This window comes from Plectrocnemia conspersa, unplaced genomic scaffold (assembly GCF_051122295.1).
Source record: "Plectrocnemia conspersa isolate PC_06_02 unplaced genomic scaffold, ASM5112229v1 ptg000007l, whole genome shotgun sequence".
Taxonomy (NCBI): Eukaryota; Metazoa; Arthropoda; class Insecta; order Trichoptera; family Polycentropodidae; genus Plectrocnemia; species Plectrocnemia conspersa.
The window spans coordinates 5,999,285-6,017,019 of NW_028277171.1; the positions used below are offsets into that span (position 1 = coordinate 5,999,285).

Below are 17,735 nucleotides of genomic sequence, written 5' to 3' on the forward strand. Positions count from 1 at the left end.
GTTTAATTAACAACAAGGCTTTAAATATACACTGTAAATTATTTGTTCTTTTACCGGTAGATTAAAATATTTTTAATATTTTCTCCATTAAACCGTAAGATGTTGCTTTTCCTACACACTACTCTATGTGGGACTAGAAGAAATTTACTTTTCTAATTGTTGCGCCAATGAAATTTTCAACTTCTTCAATGGCTTCTAATGACTTAATGAAGTCGTGAGGATCCTAAGAATTCGTCAAGCCTGCGAATAATAATTTCTTTTCCTATTTTACATGTGTCTGCTTTTAAAGATTAACTGAAGAAGTCATTATTTTTTTGAATGGTGAAAAATTCTGTATTTTGCAAAATTTAATTTTTCTTTAATTGACCATTGAAATTTTAAGCTTAGCTTAGATTTGATATTTTCCAATTGCTTTAACAACAATTTTAAGGCCCATTCGGCTGTCAATAATAATCGAGAGACAATAAATTTCCAATAACAGCTGGTGCTACTTTACAAAAACAGTATAAACAAAACCTTTTTGATTATCGAAAAAGAAAAATATGCCTAAAAATATGTCCATGCTTAATTTATTTATATAGGAGAGGGTTCTTAGATCACCAAAGCAAAGATAAAACCGCCGGCCGGTTAGAGTAAAATAAAATCGCAAAAAATGGTTAATCATTTAAATACTTGCATATTTTTAAACTAAATGTTTTTTATCTGAGTGTCTTATTTTATTACGTAAGCAAAAATAAAGTAAGTGCAAGTGATACAAATTTGCAAATCATTTTTTGACATTCTAAGACCCCTAATAAAAACCTCTAAGTTTGCATATTAAGCATTACCCGCCTTTACTAATGCAGCGTTATAAAAAGAGCAGTAGTTCTAAAATTTTTAAAAATATACAATATATATAGTACAATTTAATTTTATATAATAAAATATACATTATAAATTTTTTCTCGAGACGAAACACTAGACATAATGTGTTTGTTAATTGCACCTTTTCGATTTTTCCATTCTTTTCGCACCAGTTTATACTACCGCAGCTGTCACTGCAGCAGCCTAAGTAGGAAGTCGAGTCTATTCTCAATAGATGCGAGTAAATTTTTTTTGCTATATTCTAAGATTAAAGTTGCTCAAGCTTTTTATAAAGTATGTCACAGAAGCTCAATTCAAAAACTAAACAGCATACTACCAAAGCAATATGTAGAATTAGGTAAATTGTACACTTCCTACAAATAAATCAGAATTAAATAAAATAAGGAATATTTTGAATTAAAATAAATAAGAGCTAGAATCCCACAAGAAAGTGTCCTATGGCCGATACTTTTATTTTTTCTACGCGTATGAATAGCGAATGTCACAATAGTAACATTCGTGGATGATACAGTTATCCTGACAGTGAGAAAATAAATAAATTTTACTACCAAAAAACAGCATCAAACCGCTGATAGGATCATCATTAGGAGCATAAACTTTAAAGCAAGGTTTTATGGATTAAAATCGGTAAATACCGACTTCACTAATAAAAATATAATTAATCAATTGCAAATTTTTATAAACAGCAATATTTGGAAATACAGCTAAATATCCTGATAAATTACCCCTAATACCAAACTGTGGTGAAAGGAATATATAAAAAAATAATATTCAAGAACTTGAAATTAAATATAGAAATTTATATTGTCTTATGAGAAGAAACTCTAAAAATATCAATATACAATCAAATACTGAAACTAGGTTGTTTCTACGGCGTACCACAATAAAACGATTCAAAAAATTAAAAATTGTTACGAAACATTGAGAATACGTCGTGAGCTAGATGTTGAAGACGTTGTCATTGCTATGAAACGTTTTGCTGCTAAGCTCAATACGAGGCTCCAACAGCACGTCAACATCGAAGCAGCAAACTCCTCAATATGAACAACTTGAAAAAATTACTGAAGAGCACTAAGCTCTTAGAACTGGTCAAGATATCATTACTAGAACACATTTAGTATTAGTGATTGTGTAGTGTGGAACAGAAAACATTTAGATGCCAATGGATGAACATAAATTATTAAATATATAATAAAATTATTTGTTATAAGAAAAAATGCAGATAAAATATTGTAGGATATTTTATAAAAATATCTTAATCATTTTTTTTATGGAAAATAATGTACTGCTATGCGACAGTTACGTTACTATTTTTTTCCAATATATAACTTTATTTCAATATTTTTAAAAAAATTAAGGAAAAATTATAATATAGCATAAAATTTATTTTGTAAAAAAAACATCTGACTAATGTTATTTTTTAATAATGAAAAATAGTTGTTTTTTTATTAATCAAATTTAATTGCAGCTTATTTGTGCATCTATAAAATTTTGAACGCACTGTACTAGTAGTAATTTCGCCAAGATTGTGCGCATTATAAACGTATTATTGCGCATTTTATTTATTAGGCGTCGTTAGGTGGCGTGGCAAAATGATGGAGTGCGATTTAATATCACAGAGCCTCGGATGAACGCTGTGATTTATGGTTGTAAAAATTTTTTTTTGATATATGTCCTACAAAAAAAACAAAATATACAAAATACACATACTTTGTAACAAATTAATAAATACACAATATCATGCGCACACATCTCTATATTTATATAAATAATATATGTATAATAAAATATATTCTTAACTCAAACTTTTCACCAGCATTTAATATATTCTTAGTTCAACCATAAAAATATGGTATTATATAATACATGCACATATTTACATTCAACTTCAGTGACATATTTGGTGCATTTAAAAGTTTTGCATTGGTTGAACATCCGAACATAAAATTTGTCTGCATATTTAGTTGTTTTCTATGAGATTCTTCCGAGCTAAAAGTTTTACAAACTTCAGAAACGCGTTTATGTAATAAAATATGTTTCTCTGCCCAAATTTAAACACAATTGAAACTAAATTAACTGAAATCATTCATATCAAATCACAAACATATATTTTATAATTGTATTGTAAGCATCATCACTTCAAAACAATATTTGAAACACACAACATAATATTTTTATCTGAATCTCTTCTCGTATTTTTCTCTGTATTATGCCAAACTGTATACAAGAAGATGAGCTGAATAATAATGTAATAGAAATAGTAACAAAGCGTGATATAATCTTTGGATTACTCACTAACTTATATTAGCTTCCACATATAATTTCCTAATACATTGTGCTTTTGTGTCATCTTTCAGCGTTCCGGGAAGAGTTCTTAGAAGAATTTCATAGTTAATCTCCGCGCTGGATGCTGGCTCAAAGTAAGCGCCGTGCGTTTTATTGAAACAAGTGTCTTTCGTGTTATATCCATCTCATAATCGGTGGCACGTTCCTCCTTTGTAAATATGGTAATGGCGCATAAATTACGAATCGTACTTAAAGGATTCCTAAGAAAGGGCTTTGTGCGCCATTGTCGGCGCAACAAAGCGTCATTCCTTACACGTAAAATCGCCCAGAAGAAATGTTTGTACTAATATTACATCCACGATAAACATCCACACCTTTCAAATGTATGTAAATGCGATCGGGTTCGTTTTCATCCTGTTAAGAACAAGAGCGAGTGTAAAAACCACACAAGTTTAATGTACTATATTATAAAAAATAGTAGCAAATCATAAATGTGGCTTTTGAACGTCAGGGAATCTTCGTTGATGTGTCGAGTTATATTATTGTCTGCTGTGATTTTAGTGCAGTCTTCTCTATGTCTTTTGTGACGATTCGCTACAACAGTCTTCTGGTGCTGTGACTCCATGGCGTATCTCCCGATGTGAGTGTCACATATTTCATAATGCTGTTTCAAAACAGCGTCGCTTTTTGAACAAACCCCGAAATATATATATATCACTTTAATAGAACACACTTCAAAAGACTACTGTGACGATCAGTAACCAAATTTTTAAAGAACCATAGTAATGTGCGTATGATAGAATGTATTGTCTAATATTGTTTATGTTTCTATTTAGATAGCCTTTGCTATAAAAATAAATTAAAAACATAAATAAATGTATTTAAAATATCATAAAATCAAGGTGTGATTTTATGATATTTTAAACAAATAGAATAAATCAACATGTCATATGACTAATAGTTATTAATTGTGGGGAAGTATTTTTAACATAATGAGTAAATTCAGTATGACAGAAAGTTTTATTTTAAGTTAACTTAAATACGTCTTATAGGCTAAAAACTCTTTTTTTTAAAACATTGTGATTTTTAAATGCAGTAAATTGTGTTATAAAATATTTTTTAAAAAATCGGTACTATTAAGGACGAAATCCTATAAAAAAATGATTTTGCAGCATTTTACTTAATTTTGATAAAACGGATATGGCTTCATATTTGTTGTTAAGAATATTTGCAATATATGCTTACTTTAAAATTATTTTAAAATAAGTTTGCTTTTGTTTCGAACTTTGAATAGATTTTAATCGTATTTTTGAAAAAAGATGTTAATAAAATCTGGGTTTAAAATTATGTGTAAAACGAGAGTGAAATGTGGACAGCATTCATTGTATAAATATTATAAAGATACTGTCTTTAAAAATATTTCTAAAAGAAAGGTGCTGGAATATAAAAACGGATAATAACCAAATATCCTCTAATAAAGGTATCTTAAGAACCTTTTCTGAATTTTTTTGATTAAAAAGTAGTATATGATTATTCAGAGATTACCTATTATCAAAGACGTTCTTTATATGTAGAGATTTTTTTTTATAGGTGTTTATGTAATGAAATCTGATCTTTGGAAATGTACACCTTTATAGGTGTACATTTCCAAAGATCAGAAAATGCTTAATGATATCGGGTAATAAATCAATAATAAAAAAATTAATTATTTTAATAAATTTACTTTATATAATGAGATATATTAATATTAAAAATACTTTAAAAAAGTCAATGTACAAAAATTGTATATATGTAAGACATATATTTTATTTAATATAAAATATAATCGAAAAGTAATTTAAAAGCTCCTGCAAAAATATGAAAGAATCTAAGTATGAATAACCCAAATAACTTCGAACCTTTTTATCTTTAGCATATATTCAGTATTTTCTTGTGGCGTCTTTATGTTGATTTATAAAAATGTATTATAAGTTTGAGGTGCACAAAACTAATGATTCTATAAAAACATTTTTAATATACATTAATTATTTTGCATGTAAAATATAAATTTATATTTATTAATTATTTATTATTTAATTTTACTTATACTGGTATTTTTAATGTGAATTGACACATGCCTTCCAGGTAGTTCTATGCGGTATTTTTTACTTTTATAATGCACACTACATTCAAAAATCTAATCTAATTTCCTCACTTAACATCTATAATTAAATCATGGGTTATATGTGACAGGATGCAAAAATTTAGTACTAAATTTAAATATATTTAAAAAAAAAGAAAAATACGACGGCGATGATGTGACATCATGATATGATGTCAAAATTATAGAACGGCGGCGAACATTTAAAAATTAATTTATGCAAAGAAAATACGACAAGAAATATGAAAAGAAAATACAGCTTAACCTTGATTTCATTTTGAATTTTTATTTTTCAAATATGTATATTTTCTATGTATGTAATTTGTATCACTAAATAAATAAAATATTTTATTAATTTTTGCAATGTTTTGAATTGCAATTCTTAAATAATATATCATACGTGTGATATTGTTATCGACTTCTGCTAAACTCGCCAAAGTATGCCTATACGCTGCTCGTTATTGCATCACAGGTAAAAACAAAAACAACACACAATCGTATTTTCGTGCAACATATACGACTTTCTTCTTGTGACTCGGCTTTAGCATGTGTATACAAATTGGAAGCTGTGGCGTACACTGTTCTAGAGTACCATATAGTACTTCTTCCGCCTGTTTATTAATAATAAACATATAATCAATATATGCTAATAATCTAAGCTTGTTTTAAAATATTCGCACAAATGCGGATTCGTTGTCTTTACAAAGGGACCTAGAGTAAAGTCGAGTTCTTTTGACACAAAAATAGTTAAAATATGTAAAATATATTTGCCCGATATTTTCTGCGCATGTTGTAGTTTAGGGACCCCTGACTTAGTCCATAGAGTGGAAAAGTTGGAAAAATTGAATCTCTAGTACGGTGAAAGTGGCAGGAGCTGGCTTCGATCCGCAACATTAACGGCGCCGGTTCGGAGTGGAAAGCGTCGCATATTGAAAATTATTGAACGTTCGGTTCGCCGTGGCGCTAATATTGAGGTGTGCAATCGCGCACATCCGCTCCGAGACTTTGCCACTTCCACACAACTTGCCATGCTACACAAATTGCCCCTTTCGAGGCGGATTCATACTACAAAACTCAATCGGCGGAATGCATATGCTACGGACCGCCCCCCATTGTTTACATAAATTTGCTGGCTAAATTGCGACGTCGCGGGCGAAATGCGAAAAAACAACACTGCCAACTTTTTGGATAATGGAATCGCACAGCCGTCGCCGAGCGGCCATCGGTTGTCCTCAACCGTAGCAGAATGTGCCGGCATACACAATATTAACTAAATAAATATGCAGACTGTGGTATTGTTCGCCAGAAGGTCGAGCGATCTTGAAAAAGTTAGGGACTCCGCAGTGAGCTAATCTTGATCTATCAGTATTAAACCAGAATATAAATTTTGCTTATTTACATCATATAGATCTTTAACAAATTCTACCTCGCTAGTTAAATTTTGCTTATTCTGATTATTTAAATATTTTTAATAATAATATTATGATTCATATGAACAAGCGTGTTGATCTACATTTCGTATTTCAATGGTCTGGTCGCATAAATGAAAGGAGCCGCTCTGCGTTCGCCGTTCGCATTGGTAATTAAGGCACACAAATGGCGCTGTGCTCATGCAAAGCTATCAGCACTAGTTACTCATCAATTCTCTGTTACCACACAACCAAACACATATATATTATATCAAGAAGTACATGGCTTTGCTGGGATTTCAGAAATTCATATTCAAATACAGAACGCGTGTGAACAAACGGCTAATTGCAATTTTTAGCGATTTGCTACTTAATCTCCATCCCTACTCGATCATCACTCTCAAATCATTAACGGATTTTTTGCTAAAACACTTCTATTTAAATTACAAGGGAATACCGCCAGACAATAAGTTCTAGAAAATGTAAAAATATAATATATTGCAGTGCTAAAAAGTTTGACTACTTTGTGAATGAATCTACATTTGTGCGAATACTCTGAAACACATTCACGTCATCAGCATTTAGTAAAGATTTTAAGTTTTTAATTTCCGCGTTGATGTTGTTAATAAGAATAAAAGAGATCAGAAGACCCAAAATTAAGCTCTACGTACTGATGAGCCAAATACTTGCTGAAGCAACGATTATTATAGCTTACATACTGACAACGACCACCTAAGTAACCGTTTTTTAAAGCTATTTGACACCCGAAGAAGTCATATAGACTACATCTACCTAGATTTTGAAATCGAGGGATTTTCTACCTCATTCAAAAGGCAAAAAATATTAATGATAATGAAACGACGCAGATGAAACCCGTGTTGCTGGTCCACTACAGTGTTATGTGATATAATCTTTTCAAGTTTTAATCTACTCAAAATGTGCTTAAGTTGTTGTCTCTTACTGTGACATATTAGGTTTTTAATTGCTATGTAGGGCTAACCTAAAAATATGTTACTTTCTTCACCCAAATACCAACTCTCAGTATCAGTAAGCATACTGTGGGTATTATGAGTCGTGGAATATTTGATTTGTGACACTAAAGAACCCAATCTATAATCTTTTTATAATAAAACTGTTGTGATACAAGCCCTTTATATAATATTCAATTAGGGATTGCAAGTCCGATAAAACCAATTTTCAGTAATATCGATATTGTAAATTGAATAAAAATTAACCTTTAGTATTATTAGTATTACAAAATTAAATACCGGTAGTACCAAAAATATTTTTTGAACTACGAAAATAACAAGCAAGAGGGAAGAATAAAATTAGGAAAATTATATATGATCAACTTAAATAGTTATATCGAGGTAAGATATTAAATTAAAATAATATTATTTCTTTTAGTCTCCAGAGGGCCGAAACATGCAAAAAATTCACTGGCCGATATTTTGGTGCAATTTTTTTAAATTTAATTTAACATGTTTCGATATTTTAACACATACGCGACGTGTCAACATAAAATGAATACATTTGCCTTATCTCAGGCCTAGTATCCAACAGTTTCCAGTAATTAAGTTATGAAACAGAGAAATGACCGCGTCACCGCGGCCTGCCAGCCGTTTTTTTATGATAGGGATGGCTGGCGAAGTGAAAACCAAAGCAGGTAATGCATAAACGAAATTCTATCTGCTATTTGTAAATTTGTATCTCCATTCAACGAAATATGATTCACTAAACATGGGTGTTAAATATACCCAATAAGTAAGTCTCAATAATTATATTTAAATAAATAGGCGTATTATAAAAATTTGGGCGAAATGCATGTTTTTAATAAAAAAGTTATTTGAAACTAATGCAATGTTATTTTTTTCTGTTATCAACTAAAAATAGGCTATACAAGATGATATAATTAAAATATATCTTTTACTTTTCAAGTAAATAATTATGAAAAAAAAATTTTTAATTGTTAAAATAATTAAATAATAAATATTAGTGTTTTTTATTACCTTACATTAATGAGAGTACACAAAAAAAGTTTAAAATTTTAAAAACACATACATATATCATAATTTATTTTAAAAATGCAAATCAACGATTTTTTTTATAAATCGCAAATGTTAGGCCAAATTGTTTAGGACTAAAAGGGGTGTATAGTATATACGTATTTTTTATTCTTGAATTTTTACGTAAACATTTGTAACTCAAATTGAATAAATGTTACCATTAAAATGAGTAGAAATAAATAAGAAAATAAATATTATTGAGATATTCTAAAATAAATATTGAATGTTCAATAATTAAAATAAAATAATATAAATAAATGACACCCTAATAACGTAAATATTACAATCATCAATCATATAAATAAGTTATTTTTTTAAATATGTCGCATTTTAAATAAACAGATTTACAATTTTTAACGCACTACTACTTAGTACAACGTAAATGACACAACTAAACGAAACCTTCAAGACAATTTAAGAATAATTAAAGACGATTTAAGAGCATCAATCAACAAAACTGTTGATCGGTGAAAATTTGTATTTAAAACGAATCTACTGTATGTGCTAGCTAAAAATGAATGCCAAATCTGGCAAACAATTCACACGTGGAGAATTTAAAAAATTATGAGGTTCAAAATAATGGATGAAGTATGTCCCGAAAAGAAACGATTAATTAAGGATTTCAGTTTACCGGTCCACACGATTACAAAACGGAATGAAGAAATTAGAAATTACATACAAGATATTTTATAAGAAAATTCAATAAACTTTCCATATGTTTTTTTGCGATTAATGAAAGCTGCGATTTGAAAGATACCGATCAATTATTAATATTTATTAATGGTACTACCAAAATTTATTTTTCGAAAAAAAAAAAAAATATATATATTTATAATGGACAATGGTAATAAAAAACCAGAACTAAATTTAAGACTCCAGGGGGAAAAAAATCAATTCATTAAACATTTTCAGAAATTAAACCATTCGAAGTGCAAATGAAATGATTAAAAACATCTCGATATATAAGAAACTCCTTAATTTGAGTGCATTGAATCTTTACAAAACGAATTTTCAAGACGATTTCAGGATTTCTTAAAACTCAATTTTTCAAAATTCTTGTGTTTGAAGATGTTCCAGATTATTTACATGTGAAAATAATTGTCTTACAAAGTAAAGACATGTTGAAAGACTCTATTTTATAATGGACTATCAATATTCTTATTTCCTGCTATGAAAAAGTTTTCTGCTAAAATGTTTACTATATTTACTAGCACATATATTTGTAAACAAACATATTCTTAAATAAGTTATATTAACAGCTTAATACCCGAGGATTTGTATACGAGTCTTGAAAGAACATTTTTTAGTGGCTGTGAACTCAGGCATGAGTCCAGCGTCATGCGTTTTCTTTTATTAAAAAAAATACTGGGATAGCATCAAGTTTGCCTCTATATGATAATCAGATATGGTAGTATACTATTTCTACTTACTATCAAATGAAAAATAAGTAAAATTTTACTGCAAGTTTTTATAAAAAGAGTCGTTTTATATCAATGCGTCGCAATGCAATATGACGTCACCTTTTTTGGGTACGTGAATTATTTTATGAAATGTATGAACCATAATTATTTATTTTATATAAAAAATAATATTTTATGTTACACTCCTTGAACTGAAATAGATTTCAGGCTCAAAACTGTTTGGATAGGTAAACATAAAGTGAATCCAATCAAAAGAAATCGAAACATCCGCTGTTAATAGTACGTCAATTAAGAAAAAAAATGATTATGTAGTTATTAAATTATATGTAGATAAATTAGATAACACAGTAATCAAAGAACTTTCAAAAAATATCATCCATTAACTTACAAACATTTTAACAAATGTTTGTTATTTTAATATTTCCTCACCATTTGGAAAACAGCAATAATTCAACTTGGGGGAAAAGCCACAATTCGGATAAATTATCACCGTATTAATTTATTGCCGTCATTTAGTTAAATATTTAAAGAAAAACAATACATTATTGCGCTTTAAAGAATCTCTAAAGAATAAAATTATGAATGAATAAATATGTATTATTCATTCCTAATATTTTGTGTAAATTGAAAATGGTTGCAATAGATATAAACCAGTTATTTACAATTGAATAATATGTATGTTTAAATGCTCCTATAACTTTTTGTATAAACGATTTATAAAAAATATCCGTTTATAATATAATATAATTTGCACTCACCAAATTTTTCGACGTCCTTTTTCTGCTTACAACTGCCACGGACACATTTATTTTCATCATTACACTTAAAAACCACACTATATCACTATATCACAATAGCACTATTTATATTTATTATTTACACTTTTTCACCTATTTCAATATTTTTTGATACGTATAAAAACACTCGTTAATATGAATAGGAATTTCACAAATTCTGCACATGTATTCTATATCTTTCCTTATTCTATGTGCTGAACAAACGCGACATTTTCTTCTAACGTATTTTTCTCCACTTTTTATTTTTATTAGCTCATGATTTTTCAGCTTACCCGAAAGCCTTTCTGGTAGATTAAGAGCATAGGAACGGCAATATGTAGTAGAAACTGGTGAAATATCTTCAAAATCGATAGATTCCACTGAATTCTGCATCTTTGCATTTAATTTTGCTGTTACGATTTAAATTTTGATAGACACTGAACGAATAAAATAAATAAAAAAAACACTTTGTTTTGTTTATTCCTTTGTTTTTCAAAATATTACGTAACTATGTAGGTATTGATCGGCGCGATCAACACCTTATATATTTATTAAAATTCATTACACCTTGAGGCTTATATTGTATCATATATTGTAAGACCGGTCGTTCTGTCATCATCTGACTATTATAAAAATTAGATATCATTCTCTTTTTTTATCTGCTTTCCAAATTTGGATAAACCATGTTTCATCTGCAGGGGCCTTAATTTTATATTCTTGAGTTTCTAGCAGATTCCTATTTTTCTGGATAGTCTTACAAAGTTCTGTTTTCCGTTCAAATAAATATTTTGCGAGTAAAACGCTATTTTTAAAATTGTCAACATAAACACGGTGCCACTTGCCCATACATATATGTGCTTAGTACTTTCATCGCCGCATTTACTAATCTTCCTGTATTATCAAAAATAAGAACGCCACGTATTTTTTTTTTGCAACAATAAATCTAGGACTATATCGTCTTTCATCGACCGCTTCTTAATCCTTCCTTAATTTTTATACTAGAACCCACAGCACCTTTTGCAAATTTTTTAAATAAATTATATTATTTATTATTTTTTGTCAGTTACGATTATCTGAAAAAACCCTAAGAGAAAAGAGTACGTAGAAAATTGTAAATCTGTTTGTTCAAAATGCGATTTATTTAAAAAAGAAAACAAAGAAAATATTTAAAATTATATAACATTTTTTTGTATACATACTTTCAATGATATATATAATTAATATATTACAACCATAAAAGAAAAAGATTATATTTATTTACTTGAAAAAATAAAAGATAAGTTAAATTTGATGTACATATTTTAGTTAATACTTATTTAAATGTAATTTTAGAGTACAACCTATTCTTAGTTAGTGGCAAAAAAAAAAACATTTTTTTTTTAATTTTTTTAAAAAACATACACATTTTTTTATTTCAATATAAAAATTTTGTGAATTATTTAAGTAAAAATATTTCTGAATAGTGATAAAAATGTACAAAAAGTAGAAAGAATTTCGTGTATGTAATACCTGCTTTTGTTTTCACTTCGCCAACCATCCCTATCATAAAAAAGGCCGGTAGGCAGTGATTTCTCTGTTACATAACTGAATTACTGAAACTGCTAGGTACCATTAGACCTGCCTGAGATGAAGCAAATGTCCTTTTATGTTAACGCGCATATCTCACAGGTTAAATTAAAAAAAATGAAATTGCACTGAAATATCGGCACAGGTGGCCCATATTTCAACCTTCTGGGACTAAAAGGGATAATATTATCCTACCATGATACAACCACTTAGGTTACTCTCTTATAATGAGCCTTATTTTATTCTCCGCGTCTGCTTTCAAGCAATATAGGCAACGTCATTTTCGTAGTTTTAAGCTACGGAGATATCGTGTTCAACAAATAAGAAGCGCAGATTTAATAAAAACTATTTTCGGTACTACCGGTATTTGATATTGTAATACCGGTAGCATCATAAGATTCCCTATCGAGCTCGACGGTTTACCGTTACATTCTAATTAGAATCCACTACTATTTGCCTCTCAGCCATACACCGTGGGGGTGTTACCCTGCGCTTCTAAAGAAATATTCACCATTTTATTTTTATTATGTAATAATGCTCTTTTCTTATAATAAATACAAATATTTTATTGCTTTTGGAAACAAAATAGTAGGAACACATTTAATTATGACTATAATAATTATTTTTATTTAAAGAAACTTTGAAATTTTGCGCAAAATTAAAAAAATCAGATACATGAGTTGCAAAATTATGAAATGAAGTTAGTGGTATTTTAGGTTAATCAAATTTATTCATTTAACAATACAGAACTGACGCCGATCCCCTAGAAATAAAAGTAGGAGTGGTGTCGCACGCAACGAAGAAAGAGATAAAGCATGCTATTTCGTGTAACGGTACTTCGTCCAGACGACATGGGAATCTTATGAAGGCGACGGTTTACCGTTACATTCTAATTAGAATCCACTACTATTTGCCTTTCAGCCATACACCGTGGGGGTGTTACCCTGCGCTTCTAAAGAAATATTTACCATTTTATTTTTATTATATAATAATGCTCTTCTCTTATAATAAATATAAATAGGTTATTGCTTTTGGAAACAAAAATAGTAGAAATACATTTAATAATGACTTTAATAATTATATTTATTTTAAAAAATCGTTAAAATTGTCACGCAAAATTAAAAAAATCAGATACATAAGTAGCAAAATTATGGAATGAAGTTAGTGGTATTGTAGGTTAATCAAATTTATTCATTTAACAATCCAGGACTGACGCCGATCCCTTAGAAATAAAAGTGGGAGTGGTGTCGCATGCAACGAAGAAAGAGATAAAACATACTATTTCGTGTAACAGTACTTCGTCCAGATGACATGGGAATCTTATGAAGCTACCGGTAGTACCAAAAGTCATTTTTTTCTGATATTGCAATCCCTAGTTACAACGATAAATTAAAAAACATTCGATTATATTGAAATACTTATTCTTTTCAGATAAAAAAATAGTAAAACGTCATATTTATTATATTAAAAATGATCCAAGTCCAAAGCAAAATAAAAATAATAATCAAATTAGGTAAGTGCAAATTACTTAAAATTATAAGACAATATTTTTTAGTGTAATATATCACTAAAAAATGTTGTCATTTTTAATAATACAAAAATTTACCTGCACTTACCTAATTTAATTATTATTTTTATTTTGCTATGGACTTGATCATGTTTAATATAATCAATATAATGTTTTACTATTTTTTCGAATAATCGAATAATCGAATGTTTTTATTTGTTTTTAATCTATCAATGTAACTTGCGGTAAAAATCAAAGGTATTAATTATCAACAACATTGCGCTATATAAAGAGCAATGTTGTTGATAATTAATACCTTTGATTTTTGCCGTATACTAAAAAACGGCTCTTATTAAAAACGCAATATTTTAGGGATAATCTAATAATACTGTTAAAAGTCACAAACATTTTTTTAAATTCAATGTAAAAATAAAAACAATATTTTTAGAACAATGATAAAAATATTACGAATAATAGATACTATTCATGTCTGCTTAGAATACACATGCAAATACTTATATGTAATTTAGTCACATGCGGTAAACATCCACATTTCACCAGCACCCTTACCTGTGAAAGCCGGGTTGATTGTAATCAGGAAAACAACGGTGCTCAGCATCGTGTGACAGCTTGTGCCGAAAATGAAGTGTCTTTTCCCTCTGCCGCACGAACAATCACCGCGAAAGCCGTACATTTCGCAACTGTGTTCGTACGACGTTAAAACTTTTCAGATCACACTATCACTATTGCACATAAACAAATATCACTTAAAAACACTGTCAATAAAATGTTGACACATGCACACGTTTTATTATGCCTCAACTCTGAAAGACGCGTCGTTTAATCTCGTGAGACATGAGCGAACTTCCAAGTAGAGGGCAATCAAAACACGCAAATATACCCATAAAGCACGAGAATAATATATATGGGTATACAAACATATTTTGGTACGGAATCTCGAATATGCATGCTGGTATTTATAATATTAATTAATTAACTCGATGATGCTACCGGATGGCTTTGAAGTATTGACAAATAGGACGCTAATCAAATGATGTTGAAGATGTGAAGAGCTTCATTAAAACCTTTTTTACACCTTTGTGATTATGTGTTAACTTTGATTTAATCGACTAATGTGATGTTATATTACGCAAATGCGCGATAGACATCGAAAATACTTTTTAAAATAACAGGTAAATCAATTTAAAAAATATAATATAATAAGAGACTGTCTTACATAATTTGCCAATAATTAAAACATGTAAAAACAACGCTAGAATAATATTAATTTTAATCAAAACAAATTTAATACAAATTAAAATCTAAAATGTTTATCTTATATCTGGTTATTATAATTATTAAGTAGAACGAACTTAAAAGCTTCTATCTTATAAACAGTAAATACTCTACTATAAAAAATATGTCAATTTTTACATTTGATATATATTTCATAAATGTAGTAATTAGTATTTTTCTAGCATATAATAAAAACATGTAAGATCCCATTGTAACTCAGAACAATATTGAACAAAATGGCAATGAATAAAGAGATGTAAAAACACTGATATAAAATTTCCTATAAAAAGTACAGATGCTCCATTAAGGTTTTAATTTATTGCTAATATTTCTTAACATATAATTTATAGGTATATAAATATATGATAATTCTGATTTTTTTTAGATTTTCAGGTATGTTAGCTTAACTTTAAATATTGTATGTATTAATAGCTGCAATTTGCTCTTTAATAATAGTTTAATTTTAGAAGTGATATAAAAATTAATCCAATAAGCCGGCCAGACTAGAGCTCAATTTGTTTCAATTTATCCTTAGCCCATCACAAGGATGTTTTAACTTTTGTGTCATTATCTTATAGACCGCTTGTATTGTGCCATACATCTCAATTTTAAATTGCCTGTACAATTTAACTTAATGTTATAAATTATTTTAATTATTATTAATCGCATATATGCACATTAATATATTTTTACCACAAACTAAAACATCACAACAATAACAAAACTTAAGAAACACTAAAATCGATTAACACGTGGTCCAGCGCGTAAGGCGCCCGATTATAAACTGACAAGGTTCAAAAACTATTCTTTCCGCGGCGGGATAACAACAAAATAAAACAAAGTTATTTGAGTACGCACGCTGCGGTCAATGTCCATAATCAGGACTTTTTGACAATCAACCACTTAATATATAAATCATCAAACAATTTTTTCAACGTAAACTAAATATCATTATTTTAAAACAAGTTACTTTATCTCTCGCCCGTTCTGTTATTTTTGCTTTCGTTGTAATAATTTTGTATTTATGTATATATAATTTACTAAATATAAGGCGTATTCTAAATAAGCTTGAAAGCGCAAATTGTTATTTGCATACACGAATCCAATGCGCTCTGGTAAATAATAAAATCATAGTTGTTAGTGTTTGTTAGTTATTATTTAACTTTTCGGTTCGCGGCTTGTAACTTAAAGCGAGTAAACCGAATTAGTTTTTGCCAGCTGAGTTTGTTTTTATTTTTGTCCGAGGTTTGCTCTTGTTAGCTGAAAGTGTAGAATATCCTAGCTTAAACGTTACACAAGCAATATTTGCAAACGCTTATTAAACATTTTATCTTTGTCAAGAGTAACAGTTATTTTTACATTTACATTAAAACGTTATCTTAAGAAATTATGTATAACGCCATAATATAAAGATGATTTTAATGAAAATATACTAAAACAAAGATTAATAGATATGCTAAATAAGCTTAAGCATTAAACTGGTTAAATATCAAATATTTTGTTAGTATAAAACTATCAATGCCATTTTTATTTAAAAGATATGATTTTTTTTCTAAATAAATAATTAAATTATAAAAATTTGTTGCATCATTTACTAATTTATTATTAGAAAAATGACAACCAAGACTTTACAGATTTTTCCAATGATGACAATTATTATACAAACAATAATTATTAAAAATATGAGCACAATCCCAAATATTTTTTCTAGCTACTCATAGCTATCGCCAAAAACATTCTTCTGTTTGGCAAGCTCGTTGAAAAGCTGGATAGCTCGCGCAAGATCGGCGTTCTCAAGTGTCTTGACCGTAACGGACAAGAATAAAGAACGCGATCGTGACTCTTTAGGGCTCCGCCGGTGACCATAAAACCGGCCTGAAAATGTACAAAACAAAGGGCATTTATACCACTATTGCGTAGGTTAAAACGTCGTTAAATGTTATCAACAGCAACTTTAGAAATAACTACATTATTAAGAAACATAACCCGCCGAAACACATTATGGAATTAACAAAACACTGTCTAAACTCCACATATTTGATCTATAAAGTGGATTTCTATAAACAAGTTGAAGGAGCATCTATGGGTTCACCACTATCACCAGTAATAGCTAATTTATTTATGGAATAATTTGAAACAACAGCCTTAGAAAAATCGATTAAAAAACCAAAAATCTGGTTAAGATATGTAGATGACATATTTGCAGTGTGGCCTCACGGAAGAGAGGACTTGGATGTGTTCCTTAATTTTCTCAACACCCAACATCCGAAAATAAAATTTACTATAGAAATTGAAGAAAATTGCCAATTACCCTTCCTGGACACACTAATCATAAAAAAAGAAGACGGCTATCTAGGACACACAATATTCAGAAAAAATACACACACCAATAGGTATCCACATG

General features: G+C 29.0%; 1 protein-coding gene across 4 annotated transcripts in view; it reads right to left on the reverse strand.

Annotated features, from left to right (window-relative positions):
* LOC148233727 (zwei Ig domain protein zig-8-like) overlaps window positions 1-16,117 on the reverse strand; it is a 130,619-nt gene extending 114,502 nt beyond the window's left edge. The window contains exons 1-2 of one of the 4 annotated variants that reach the window (XM_088188564.1): window positions 16,025-16,117; window positions 14,606-14,778 (exon numbers count right to left, since the gene is read on the reverse strand). In XM_088188564.1, coding sequence (XP_088044690.1) covers window positions 14,606-14,729 — 124 coding nt within the window. In that variant the 5' untranslated portion in view covers window positions 14,730-14,778; window positions 16,025-16,117. Of the gene's footprint in view, window positions 1-14,605; window positions 14,860-16,008 lie in introns of all 4 variants that reach the window. The other 3 variants (XM_088188563.1, XM_088188567.1, XM_088188566.1) reach the window with 3 other exon arrangements.
* Between the last annotated feature and the right edge of the window lie 1,618 nt (window positions 16,118-17,735).